Genomic DNA, 14347 nt, shown 5'->3' on the forward strand with positions numbered 1-14347 from the left:
AACTGCTAGGGGTAAGGTCTGGGGAATCTGTATTTCACATGGTCCCCAAGTGATTGTAACCAGCAGATGACCTCATGGGCAGGGATTTCCTACATATGAGGCTCTGGCCTCTGTGTCTTGTCAGTCAGCATTTTTAAGTACAAAGGAACCTTTCCCTTCCCAACTACAAAATCTTACCTTTCTGTTTCCCCTCCTAGAAAACTGGATCAGAACAATGCTTCTCAAAGTGTAGTCCCCAAACAAGCCGCAAACAGCATCACCTACGATCTTATCAGAATACAAATTCTTCAGCCCCACCCCAGACCTACTAAGTTAGAAATTATGGGCACGGAGCAAATGCATTCATGTGTTTTAACAAGTCCTCCCAGTGATTCTGACACCTGCTAAAGTTTGAGAACTACTGGATTCGAAAATTTCACAATTTCAAGAAAGAAGTAATGAAGAAAGGCACAACACCATGTAAGGTAGAACCAAGTTTATTAATGACAGCCTTTATTACAATCACTCTCAAGTGTAAAAAATAAAGGGTGATTAATTAATATTTAAAACTCACTCGGACTTGCTGTTTGGCCTTTCAGTGGATGTGCCAAAGGGCAGGGATCTTGCCTGATTCTGAATCAACTGGCCAGATGGAGTTCACTGGAGAATGAGGCAATCAACAAAAAAGACAAATGATGCCAACTGGAGAGAGCTCGTGTCTTCTCCATGTTGGAAGGACATTACAAAATGGCAACTGTGGTGGGGGCAGAGATGAAGTAAGACAACCTTACAGTCGGAGTAAGATGTGAACACCTCTACCTATACAGAGACAAAAACACACACATGCAGAGCCATACACACACCCAAACAGTGAACACAGTTTTGAAAATAATTTCCTTTTTGTCCTTTCTCTGAGCAGACTGACACATTCATCGGCCACCACCATGCACCATGGGGCTGAAATGGAAAACCTCGCTTAATTTCCACAAAGTATTCTAGCTGGCTGCCCAGTTATGTGCTGGCAAATCTGTCCGCACCGAAAAATGTGCCTGTGGTTTTCCCAGCGTTCCACAGACTGATATCTGCTCCCCAGGAGGACAACATCCGGTGGACACCAGCTGGATTAAAATCTAGAGGGCAAAACTCGTCCCTCCCACCTAAAGTGGGGGCAGGAGCGGCAGCACCAGGAAGTGGTTTCCCACTTTGTGTTACAGAGTACTTGCCCCAGTTCAACGCATTCCCCTCCAAAGTATTTGTGCTTTGATACCACCCTGATGGTTAGTCTGCAATAAGAGAACTGAAGGAGCTATGGCCATGCACTATTTTCTTTTTTTAATAAAAGCAAACTAAAACTGGAGGAAGAAAAAGAAACCATTAGAAGCTTTTGACTGGGTCAATGTTGTTTCCAAATTGGGTTTAATTCCATTCAAAGAGAAAGAAGGGGAGGGTGCAGAAGAGGCCACTCAGATCGACTCTGGAAGAGATCATCAAGACCAGGGAAGCATTTGGATGGTACAGCTGGTCTCTTCCCAGCCAGACTGGGAGGACATGCCACCACCTCCCAAGGCTGTGAACCTAGGAAATAAGTGCTGACCAAATAACATATTTCAATGTTTGTAGAAAAGCTGGCAGGAAAGGGAGATGATGGATTCAGATTCACAGGTCATGCAGATTAAGACTTAATCAAAAATTAATGCTTGAGCTGAGTAAGAAAACACTAAAATTTAAGTGGAACCGTATCATAGCTTTCACCTTTGGAAGACGAAAACCAACAAACATACAAAACAAAATGACCCAGAGTATTCCAGAGTTTCCAAAAATCCAACTGCTAATTTTGGCAGGGTGAGAAGAAGGGGATATTTAACTGATACGTCTTCATTAACCTCATTTTCTCCTTGAATTTCACTGACAAACAAAGCTTAGGTCTACTTAGAAAAACGATCAGTCCTGCTAAAAGCCTCATGACATCTTCCAATGCCCTTGCTCGGTGCACATGAAATACACAACTTCTCTTATAAGGAGACTTTCCAGGATAGACCAAGTGTGCTCGCCCAAGTGACTTGCTGAATACCATCACAAAATCTGAACCCAAAGACGAGTTGTTTTCTTCTTCAGATGAGAGTTGCAAGTGTTTCCTAAAATGTACATGGAGGGATGCCCACAAACCACTGCCCTCCCAGGCGAGGGGCTGAGTCTTTGAGGAGATGCACTCCTTCAGGCCATGGAACAGAAGGTGGTCCGTCCAAGGTGTGGCGAAGAGCAAACCTGCCTCTCCCAGCCCTCCAATTACGGAAGATGAGGACAAGAATGTATTTTCTGCACATTCAAGTACATCTGGGTCCCCTACCCTCCCTTTTTTTCTTTTTTGGTAAGCATCCAACTGTCCATAAATTCATGGCTACAGTAGAGATTCACGGCGCAACGACTTTCATACTGGTTATTTTTTTTTTTTAATTCTGTCAGTGAGCAGCATTTCCCAGTTTTACACTCCCCTAATGGCAGCTCCATTAGGCGAGACTGCAGGCTGCATCTGTGATTAGGTCCATGCAGCTTGAAGATCAGTTCGGCACGCGGGAGGGTCCCGAAAGCTGGGTCTGTCCAGTGTCTTGCAGCAGCGGTTGCAGGGGCTCTACCAGCTCGCCCTGACAGCTTCGATATCGCTAACCAAATTCTGGGCCAGGCATATCCCAAAAATCTGAGAAAGGAAGAAAATGTGAGTGAAACAGTGACACTCGTAACTTGTTTCCCTGGCCACTGTGTCTCATTTTTTTAAACCATTGATTTTTGAAATTTAAGATGTAATTCATATGTGGTAAAAAGCATCCTTGTAATGTGTATAATTCAGGGGCTTTTAGTATATTCACAAAGCTATGCAACTATCACCACTATCTAATCACAGAACATTTCATTACCCCAAAAAGAAACCCTGTACCTGTGAGCAGTCATTCCCATCCCACCATCCCTACAGACCTGGCAACCACTATTCTACTTCCTGCCTCTGTGGATTTGCCTCTTCTGGACATTTCATATCAAGGGAATCATATAATATGGGGCTTTTGTGACTGTCTTTTTCATGTAGCAAAATATTTTCAAGGTTCATATACATGTACTATTAATTTATTCCTTTTGATGGCTGAATGATATTCCATGGCATGGATATGCCCCATTTTGTTTATCTACTCCTCAGATGATGGGCGTTTGCATTGCTCTCACATTTTGGCAATTATGAATAATTCTGCTATGAACATGAGCATACAAGTTTTTGGGTAAACACGTTCTCAATTCTTTTGGGTACACCTCTAGGAGTAGAATTGCTGACTCATATGGTAGCACTATATTTAACTTTTGAGAAACTGCTAAATTGTTTCCCAAAGAGGTTGCAACATTTTCATTTCCATTAGCAACATATGAGGGTTTCGTTTTCTCCACATCCTTGCCAATACTTGTTATTGTCTGTCTTTTTTATTCTAACCGCTTTAACGAGTATGAAATATGTGGCTTTGAATTGCATTTCCTTAATGACTACTGACGTTGGCATCTTTTCATGTGCTTATTAGCCATTATAATCTTTAGAGAAATGTCTGTTCAGATCCTCTGCCCGTGTTTTTGTTTGTTTGTTTGTTTTTTAATAATTTAAGAGACTGGGTTTTGCTCTGTTGCCCAGGCTGGAGTACAGTGGCGTGATCATAGCTCAGTGCAGGCTCCTGCCTCTGCTTCCCAAGCAGCTGGGATTACAGGGACAAGTCACCATGCCTGGCTGCCCATTTTTAAGCTGTTTGTCTCTTTATTGTTGACTTTTGAAAGTTCTTTATATTTTCTAGATACTAGGAGTTATGTTTTCACTGTCTTGATGGTATCATTTTTAGCACAGTTTTAAATTTTGAAGTCCAATTTATTTACATTTGTTTCATTGCTTATGCTTTTGATGTCATACCTAAGAAGACACTGCTTAATCCAAAGTCACAAATATTTATGCCTATGTTTTCTTCTGGAGTTCTATAGCATTAGCTCTTATATTTAGGTCTTTGCTTTATTTTGAGTTAATTTTTACATATGGTGTGAGTTAGTCTAAATTCATTATTTTGCATATCCAGTTTTCCCAGTACCATTTGTTGAAATGACTGCTCTTTCCCTATTGAATGGTTTTGGTTCCCTTGTCAAAAATCAACTGACCATATACGTACGAGCTTATTTCTTCTTTTTTGAGATAGGATCTTGCTCTGTCACCCAGGCTGGAGTGCAATGGCATGATCTCAGCTCACTGCAACCTCCCAGGCTCAAGTGATCCTCCCTCCTCAGCCCCCCAGGTAGCTGGGACCACAGGCATGCGCCATCATGCCCAGCTAACTTTTGTATATTTTGTAGAGACAGGGTTTTGTCATGTTGCCCAGGCTGTTTTGAAACTCCTGAGCTCAAGTGATCCACCTGACTCAGCCTCCCAAAGTTCTGGAATTACAGGCATGAGCCACTGCACCCGGCCTTATTTCTTCTTTTTAATTATATATATTTTTTTCTTATTTTTTTGAGACAAGGTCTTGCTCTGTCACCCAGGTTAGAGTGCAGTTGCATAATCACGACTCACTGCAGCTTCAACCTTCTGGGCTCAAGCAATCCTCCCACCTCAGCCTGCTGAGTAGCTAGGACCACAGGCATGTGCCATTACATTTGGCTAATTTTTTTATTTTTACTTTTTGTAGAGACAAGGACTTGCTATGTTGCTCAGGCTGGTCTTGAACTCCTGGGCTCAAGCCATCCTCCTGCCTTGGTCTCTCAAAGTGCTGGGATTACACCCATGAGCTACCACACCTGGCCTGGTTTTATTTCTTGATTTTTCAATTTTATTCCACTTCTCTATATGGCTAATCTTACTCAAGTACACACTATGTTGATTACTATATAGCTTTGTACTAAGTTTTGAACTGGGTAGTGTGAATTCTCCAACTTTGTTTTACTTTTGCAAATTTGTTTTGGCTATTATGGGTCCCTTGCTTTTCCATATGAGTTTTAGGATCAGCTTGTCCATTTTTGCTAAAAAGGTGGTTACAATTTTGATAGGGATTACACTGAATCTGTAGATCAACTTGATGAGTGTTGTTACCTTAATAATATGAAGTTTTGCAATTGTGAACACAGGATATCTTTATATTTACTTAGGTCTTCTTTAATTTGTTTCAACTATGTGCTCTTTGGAAAGTGTCACACCAACAACATGAAGAGTCCAGCTCTTAAGACTGGCCAGGAGGAAAAGTGGGTGCTCCCTTCCTTCACTAGCACTTTGGCAAGGTAGTTTAGGGAGAGAAAGGGGTATGACACCTCTGTGAAACTTCCCAAAACCTTAACGTCACCACTGAGATCTACTTCTAACTATGCATGTTTGACTCAGTTGCCACAATGCAGTATTATTGAGCCCATGTAAACGATGGAATGCCAGCAGGCAACTACTGATCTAATTAATGTCTCCATCTTAGAAAAAGACAAGGTTTCCTAAAGTATTTCATGATAGTAGCATCTAAACTCAGAGCTTTAATAAAACACAAATCAGGCTGGGCACGGTGGATCACGCCTGTAATCCCAGCACTTTGGGAGGTCGAGACGGGCGGATCACGAGGTCAGGAGATCGAGACCATCCTAGCTAACACGGTGAAACCCCGTCTCTATTAAAAATACAAAAAAATTAGCCAGGCGTAGTGGCGGGCGCCTGTAGTCCCAGCTACTCGGGAGGCTGAGGCAGGAGAATGGCGTGAACCTGCGGGGCGGAGCTTGCAGTGAGCCGAGGTCGCGCCACTGCACTCCAGCCTGGGCGACAGAGCAAGACTCCATCTCAAAAAAAAATTAATAAATAAAATAAATAAATAAATGAATAAAATAAAACACAAACCAAATCGTTTAGGTCTGTTCCTCAGCCCTCCAATGTGTCTTAAAAACTATGACAATCAAGGCTTTTAAGCAAAGCTCCGATCCTGGCAAGGGCTCTCCCAGGGCATTATTTCCCTGTGATATCCATAAAGGACCCTTATCTTACCTGCAGCAATGCAATGCCTATGAAAATACCAGCAACGATGGTTAAATTGTCCTGCAACCACTTCTCAAACTGGGGCACACAGCCTTTTGTGTAGATTACAATCTGCTGGTCAACTTCCTTCACAAGGGAAGAGGAGAGCACATTGTCACAGATAGAGCACCAGGCACAGGCCAAAGCTCCTCCAACACCCTTTGTGCTAAGCAACAACATGAGATTCCACTTACTGGTTTTTGCCTGGCATCATAGCCACACTGAGTGTTGATGACATCTTCCTGGTGAAGAAAGGAAAGAGAAAAGTGAAATTTACTCATTAGACAGAAAGCCCACCTAGAAATGAGCAGAAGACTTCTGTTACACATTAGTAATAAAATGTGTATCTGGGCACAAAGACTGCAGCACTATGTTAAACACTTTATATACATGATCCCATGTCATTATTGTGACAATCTTCAGAAGTAGAGAAGTAGGTATTAAAATATGCCCTATTTTACAAATAAGGAAAACTAAGGCTTGGGGAATATCAGAAAAGACAGCAAGTCTATCACACAGGAGGCTCAAGATTCAAAGTGGTGCCAACCTCAAGAAGCTTATGGGATTTAGGGAACTGGAGACACAGATAAAAAACATAAAGGGCACAGTAGATCTTCATGTATGCTCTTTTGGATGGACTGCTACTTTTTAATCTATGTACTTCCATGTTACTTAAATTGTTTTTCAATGAGCTTTTAATAATTAAAAAACAAAACAATGCCCCGACCACATAATCACACAGACAACCTGACGTCTCACAGGGTCTGATCAGAAACATGGTTCCACTTTTTCGGGTTGTTTATTTTCCTCCTTTGCGGGGTGTGGGGCAGATTTTATTAGCTTAGAGCGCAAGGAATGAGCTAGCTCTGCCCAGAGGATCTGTAGGTGAAAGGGGAAGCATTAATGCCTCTGAGAATACAGAATTCTCCCAAAGGAGTGTTAATGTGGGACAGGAACTGGCGACAGGAGGCGCACTGTGCGGCACCCGCTGGCCAGTGCAAGGCCACCAGGATGAGCCCCTCAAGCTCTGAGTGGGCACTCTGCTTCCATGTGGCTCTCCTCAGAAGGGAGAGGAGGTTTGAGCTGGTGGGAAGGGCAGCTGGCGGGGCAGCACAGTCCTTAGTGACTTTGTCTCCTCTTTCAGACCAAGAGAAACAGCTGAGGTGGTCCCCTGGGGGAAGCCCGCAGGGAAGTTCTGCTTTTCCAGTCCAAGACCATAGCTCCTTTTAAGAGCCCCACAGCCTCCACCATAAGAAGGAGCATCCCCACTGAGCTCATCAGCACCCACTCGGCTCTGCTTCTGAGGGGTAAGGGCGAGCCTTGGGGAGTACATCTGGAGACTGCAGGGCCAGAGAACAGTTGAGGAGTCCCAGGAGGGCTCTGCAGCTAGGAGCACACAGAGATGCGTGGAGTAACCTCTCATGTTTGTCATTCTAACACTAGAGAGTTACCTTTTTTTTTTTTTAAGAATTGTGGTCTCACTCTGTCACCAGGATGGAGGGCAGTGGCATGATCATGGCTCACTGCAGCCTCAAACTCCTGGGCTCAAGTGATCCTGTTTCAGCCTCCAGAGTAGATGGGACCATGGGTGTGTGCCACCACACATGGCTAATTTTTTAATTTTTTTGTAGAGATGGGGTCTCACTATGTTGCTCAGGCTGGTCTTTAACTCCTGGGCTCAAGGGATCCTCCCACCTCAGCCTGCCAAAGTGCTGGGATTACAGGTGTGAACTACTATGCCTGGCTTAAGAATTGCATTTTAAGTCATTCTATATACCAGGCACGATTTGACACAAAATATAATCAAACCTGTGGCAAAAGTGAGTGACTTACAAATAGATTTTATATTTTATTCTTTTTTATAATAAAATGCAAACTGCATGACTATAGTCATGATGACATTCAGGAGTCCGGGCAGCTGTGGTCTTCCTACACAGCAGTCCAGGCCTATCTTGTCTCAAACTCTCCTCCTACTCCTAATAGTTCCCCTAGAACTAAGCCAAAAAGAAAAGGGTTACTAACCCTAAACCAATGCAGAGAGCTCTCATATGAGCCTGCCCTTCTCATGAAGAAAGGCTAACAGATGACACAGGCAAGTTGCCTGGGTCTCATATTCTACTCCATTGCCTGCTAGCAGTGCAAGCTTGGGAAAGTCACTTACACCTCATGTGCCTTGATTTCTTCCCCTGAAAAGGGAGGGTAATGGTGGTATCTGCCAGTAGGAATGTGCCCAACTTAAATGAGCCGACGCACATAAAGGCTTAGAATAGGAACCAGCACACACTGCTAAATTAATGCCAGCAATTATTACTCCTACTAGGAAGATTTGAGCACTATAACCCCCTACAGGAGCTACAAATAGGAGTAACCAGGTAAGAAGAGGTTTCAACCAAAAAATCACTCTGCTCGTCCCATGCACACTCTCGGCATGATATACAGAGTAGGCCAATAGTTCGCTGGCATTCACTTACTGCGGGATCTTTAGTGCAGCAGGAGAATGGAACACCACATCGCTCTCGACTGGCATTGGAATCTGTGCAATTGAAGTAAATATTTAGGTTCCAATCATCAGCTCCAAAAGCCCCACAGCACTGCCACTAGAGCAAACAGGAAAGAATTAGAACATCCCAACTTGGAGGCAAGCAGGCACCTACACTCACACCCGCCGAACGACACCAGCTTCTGCCAGCTCTGACCTTCTTTTCTGTCCCAGACTTTATTTTTAAGCCAAACTGAACCTAAATGGCCCATATAAAATCTTCCAAATTAATTAGGGCTGAAGGTTTGTAGGGATGTGTTGGCACGTGATTTAAACAACTGATGAGACCTGTGGTGTTAGGTGGAAGAAGGGCAGAGCAGCTGTACAGCAGGGCTCAGTTAGAACAAGATCTGTTTGGCTTGGGCACGTCATTCTAGAAGGAGAAACAAGAACATTCTAGAAGGGTAAATAAGACACTAACCACAGTGGTAGTGACTGAAGGAGGCAACTGGGGTTATGGGTGGGCTACCTATAGGCTTACTTTTTCAAAGTTTTGATCTCTACATTCTAATAGTTTTTTAAAGATCTGTTTTGTTTTATGGAGTGCAGGGAGACCCCCTGAAACTATTGCTATGGAATAAAAGATGAAATGCTCCTGATTATTGTAAATACAAAATTGCATGCAGGATTGTGTAAAGACAATGCCAGGTTGGACTGCCAGAATGAGCCAACAGTGCGTGATGTGCTTCCTCCTGCAGAGAGCCTATGAATGGACGTGCAGTCGCGGAGGTTTCACATCACCAAGATTCCTATCCCAGAAAAGCAGATGTTCATAGCTCTGGGAATAGAATGCGACCTTTGTGGAGAGCCTATAAACAGACACATGAGGGGCACCTGTCCATATGTATAAGACAGGGCTATAAACGCCCTCATCTTGCCACGGCTCTTCTAGACCTCTTTAGGGTTAAGGCATACTCCCTTCTGAGAATTTCTGGTCTAACTGGTTGTGTAGCTTCACGTCCTGTTTCTATGGATTGTTTGTAACTGGCTTTTGCTGCAACTGTTACTGCTGATTAATATCTTGCTAATCATAGGTTGTGGAAAGACTGTGTTTCTGTTTTAAGGCTCTGTTAGAAATTGCTGATGCACACACTATATTGTAAATTCTTATCAGTGTATACTGTACTTCCGCATACAGATGTTATGTTAAAGAATTACTTCATCCCCATGTGACCGTCTCACCTCATAATCAAATGATCCTAAATCCCTCACTAACCTACCCCCGCCCTCACTAAACTTAATAATAAATGCTGGTATATCCAGTGCATTGTTGGCACTGTGTGACCAGAAGGCGGTGACCCCCCTGGACCCAGCTTTCACTATCTTGTGTGTGTCTATTATTTCTCGACCTGCCGATCCGCCTGGGAACAGAGAAAGCCCTGTTGCATTGCAGGCTGCTGGCCAGATCCCGCAATAACGGAGGTACAACTGACATACAATAAATTGCACATTTTAAAGTATACAATTTGATAAATTTTGACATCTGTATACATCACAAAAACATCACCACAATCAATGGATATATAGTTGATATATCCATTACCACCAAAAATTTTAGAGGTTAACTTTTCATCGTATTTGTTTCTACTCTGAGTTTGTTTAAAAACAAGTGCATGTGTTTTACATTTTCAACTTTAAAAAGTCAGTCTTCCAATTAAAATATATTAAAACAAGCAGTTAAATTCAGTGGTTCTTAAATGGGGCCTGAGTCAAAGGCTACTACACAAGCCCCTTCCTCACTTCCCTGGGATGCACTTTCTCTCCTTCTCTGAGTTAATATCAAGCCTCAACCATTTGAAGACTTTCTGGACCAACAGCTACTTCTAAACATTACATTCCATGATGCAAAAAGAAAATCACATGAAACTGTAGTATTTCCGTTTAAAGCACACAGCATCCCAAGACAACATGGTCCTTCCAGGGCTTGGGTCGTGCATTTCGAGGTGTGTCCACAAAGCTCCATCAATGTGTCATGCAAACCAGTCAGGAATAATGCCAGGAAAGGGATTATTAGGGAGCCTGCACCCATTAGGACCTAATAAAACAGTGAAATCGACTGAGGACATGAATCAGGGCTCAATTTCCCACTTAAGGGGCAGCTTACTCCAGGATGAAATATTGCTGCCACTGAACAAAACCACATAACCCGGCTCAGTCCTGAGTGCCTAAGGAAGGGGATGGCCTCCCTCATAAAGAGTGTCAACATGGCTGCTGCCTCCCTTCATCACAGGCAGACAACTATCCAACCCCAAGAAGGCTACCGTTCACTGGGCTTCTGCTTGCCCTCCGGTCCTGCCATATACATGAATGCCCCAGACACCACTGTCCAAGTCCAAGCTCAGCCTACCCGACTTTTCAGTGCAGGTATATAAAGACCTGCAAGTTTGTAGGACCCTAACACCTTAGCCTAATATAAAAACATGTATGTCTCATTAGTGTCATAATATCCTTGTGAGTTAGACAGTAGCTAGTATTATTTCCATTTTGCTATTGGGGAAATAGGTCAAGGTCCTGTGAGCCCAGGGTCCCTTATCAGATTTTGGCACTAGACCTGTGTCTTTTGGTCCCTTGTATTCTGAGTGAAACGGGACATCTGCTGCTTTGCTGGCACTGAAAGAGCCATTTCACAGGCATGCTCAGAGACCGGAGGGAGTGGCCTGGACTCCAATGCTCAGGGATAGGAGGGAGTGGCCCGGATTCCACTGCACAGATTCTTCACTTGTTAGAAGCCACTAGGACTTAGGAGTTTCTAAGCTTTTGCTTTTAACTGCATGTGCAATAATAATATTTGGATAGGCACATTTTAGGAATTTTGTGGCAAATTATTCTGTTGATAAGCAGATTATTATGAGCTGTGAAATATCAAGGATTACCAAAGAAGGGGGCAAGGGATAAGAAAGAATCCATATTTAATAACCAAAGAAAACTTTAAACCCGGAGCAAAACAATGTTCCTCAAATGCAAATAGGAAAGGACAGCCATGATTATAACGTTTTGCTCAAGCATTTTCTTCTTTGTTCCTCTAACTTAACAAAAGTTGAAACAAGTGAAAATAGGACATTTCCATTTAGAATACAAATCCTGTAAGTCACAGAGCAAGTCGGAAAATAATAAACAAACAAACAAACAAACACCCATGCAGAATAGTCAGGTAGTTTCCAGCTGGCAGATGCAGAAACCAGGAGGGATGAAATTCACCGGGGTCATCGTTCAGAGAACTTTCAACTTGAAAACAAACCACTTTAAACTTACATATTCCTGGGTGAAGTCTATGAGGTTTTGCAAATCAATGTCATCCCGATATGCTCTGATGTTGTTGTTTATAAAGAAATACAGCTGGTCTTTGATCCAGTCTTTGAAAACAAATGCTAGAACTCCGGCAGTGAGCTCCAGGAAGAAAATAATTCCCAGGAACACAGAAAACTAAGACAAAAGACACATACACAGAGAACAGTTATAAGGGCTATTTTGATCATATATAGCTAAATGGTTCCTCTCTAAACAGGTTTGTAATTACATTGGATTGTTACACATCTCCAAAGCAGATAATCTTCAGTTTCTGCTGATTCATTAATAGAATATTACACTCCAAGAAAGGACTTTTAAAAATCATTTTATAATCACGTTTTAGGGTCTCTAGTGTTCCATTTGATAATTAACCAACAAAGCCCATAAGCAAACATGGATAATAAGAATTTCTCATTAGACCCACATTAAGGCCTAATTAATTTCTCATGATTAATGTACTGCCAGATGCTTGTAACAATGACCTGCCCCTATCTCTAGTAAGCTTCTGTAACTTGAAAGATAGATTATTCCAATATTTTAAGATCGCCTGTCATTTGTTACTGTGGCCTTGATTCTCTATGCAATATATTCCTTTTATGGATTCAGACACCATTTTAATTCTCTTTTGCACCTGCTGTACAGGGTAAAATAACAGATATGTTCATCTTAGATGAAGGGGTCAAAGAGGAAGTAGTGGGGTGGGCAGTGACCGCGAAATGAAAGTTATTTCCCATCATAAAAACAAAATGAAACCCCTGAGTTGAGGGCTTTCCTGGGAATGCTAGCTGTGCTTGCCTTCCTCTAGGAAGCATGGGCCCCAGCAACATTTTAAGTGACATCAAAATGCAGCCAAGGGGAGACTTCCGCTTAATGTAGACAACAAGGGTTTTAAAAGAGGGGCTCAAGACCATGAGGCAACGTGGTAAGTGCCCGTAACTCTGGAGAAATTCCCCTTCCATCTAGAAGACTCAGAAGAGTCTCAGCTTAGTCATATCGACTTACTGCTCACGCCCACTGTTTTTTCCACCTCCTACCATCCTGTATTCTTAACTTTCTCAAACTTTGTTGTTAAAATAGATTATGAGAAATGAGCTGTGAAGGACCAGAGGGTACACTGCGGGTAAATTTCTGGTGACAACAGCAGAGAGGGTGACATGGGCCACAACTGCTGGGCAGAGGTCCTGAAGGCCACGTGCAGAACAGTGAGCAGCTGAGGAGGCAGGGGGTGCTCAGGTGGTCTGCGGTTCTATCTTCAGCAAGCAGACAAGGAGCTGCCAGCCAAGAGAAAAATGTATTGGGGAGGGGTGCAAAGGAAACAGCAGTTACTCATTAAAAGAACAAAAGACAAAAAACGTTTATTCATTCAGCAAACATCTACTGAATGACCCACAATGAGTCAGGCCCTGAGGTAGGTGGGCTTTGCAGAAACAAGGATGAGTAAGAACAAGGGGTATCCTTGCCTTCAAAGATGTCCCAGTCTTATGTGATTAGAGAGGCTAGGCAGGGAGTGGGTATCTGCAGACATTAGATGTCTGTAGATCTGGCAGTATTTGTCTAGGGTGCCAAGTACTGCTCTGTGAGGGTGGGCACGGGAGGAGGAGTGGAAGGTGGAAATAAGTGTTTGGCAAAGTTTTTGGACTCCCAGGTTAAGGCCCCAATTCTAGACCCTCCAGCTCAGCCCTTCAGGTTTCCCTAGAGTTCCTGATTATATATCCTTCAGGAATTCGCCAGAAATGGAATTTAAACAGTTCTTAATTATCATCATCATCAGTGATGCCAATAATTTCAATTTAAACTTTCCCCAATCTAGAAAAATGAACAGAAAAAATATCACACCACTTCTGCTCAATGCCTACCCTACAGTGTAAATAACTCCCTGCCCTGTATTAGGCCCCACCTTAAGCATGTAAATATGAATTATGAATTATCACAGTTCAGAAATGACAAAATTATAGCTAGCATGCATGAGCATACACAGGAAACACCAAGTCAGGGAAAGATTTTAATTCAGTTTTTGTTCTCACCTCCATAAAAGTTAAGTGCATTTTCCAGTTCCCCTGGTAAATTTTCTCTTCATGTTACATAATATACATACCAAAAATTGAGTCCAAATTCAATTCATATAAAATATTTGGCAGATACCTACATGCCCCAGGCCCTGTTGAGCTAATTTCCTCTATTTCCAAAGGTGCAGACACTGACTCACAGGCTTCACCCTAGAGCCTCGGTCAACCAAGAAGGTCTATTTCCATTTTGCAGTATCTTAGTTCCTAGATTTTCCCTCAGCAAGTCTCCTAGGGGAATCAGATCTTTAGAGCTATTTGGAGTCCTGTGGACGTTTACTTACTACTTATCTCATACCTCCTGTTCGAAGATTATTCCAGGCAAGTTTTTATTGTTTGTCCTAAATGGAGAGAGGCCATTTAAGATATTTTCCAAGTCTTAAAAGCCAAGAAACAACACAATTCTCTTCATTTCCAACATGAGAC

At 42.7% G+C, this 14347-nt stretch overlaps 1 protein-coding gene across 2 annotated transcripts in view; it reads right to left on the minus strand.

Annotated features, from left to right (window-relative positions):
* Nucleotides 1-460: 460 nt before the first annotated feature.
* TSPAN5 (tetraspanin 5) overlaps nucleotides 461-14347 on the minus strand; it is a 181134-nt gene continuing 167247 nt past the window's right edge. For both annotated transcript variants that reach the window (XM_004039146.5, XM_031010199.3), the window contains 5 exons: nucleotides 11823-11993; nucleotides 8503-8628; nucleotides 6226-6273; nucleotides 6002-6118; nucleotides 461-2674 (listed from right to left, as the gene is read on the minus strand). In XM_004039146.5, the coding sequence (XP_004039194.2) occupies nucleotides 2609-2674; nucleotides 6002-6118; nucleotides 6226-6273; nucleotides 8503-8628; nucleotides 11823-11993 (528 nt within the window). In that variant the 3' untranslated portion in view covers nucleotides 461-2608. The remainder of the gene's footprint in view (nucleotides 2675-6001; nucleotides 6119-6225; nucleotides 6274-8502; nucleotides 8629-11822; nucleotides 11994-14347) is intronic.

The sequence above is a fragment of the Gorilla gorilla genome, chromosome 3, assembly GCF_029281585.2.
Source record: "Gorilla gorilla gorilla isolate KB3781 chromosome 3, NHGRI_mGorGor1-v2.1_pri, whole genome shotgun sequence".
Lineage (NCBI taxonomy): Eukaryota > Metazoa > Chordata > Mammalia > Primates > Hominidae > Gorilla > Gorilla gorilla.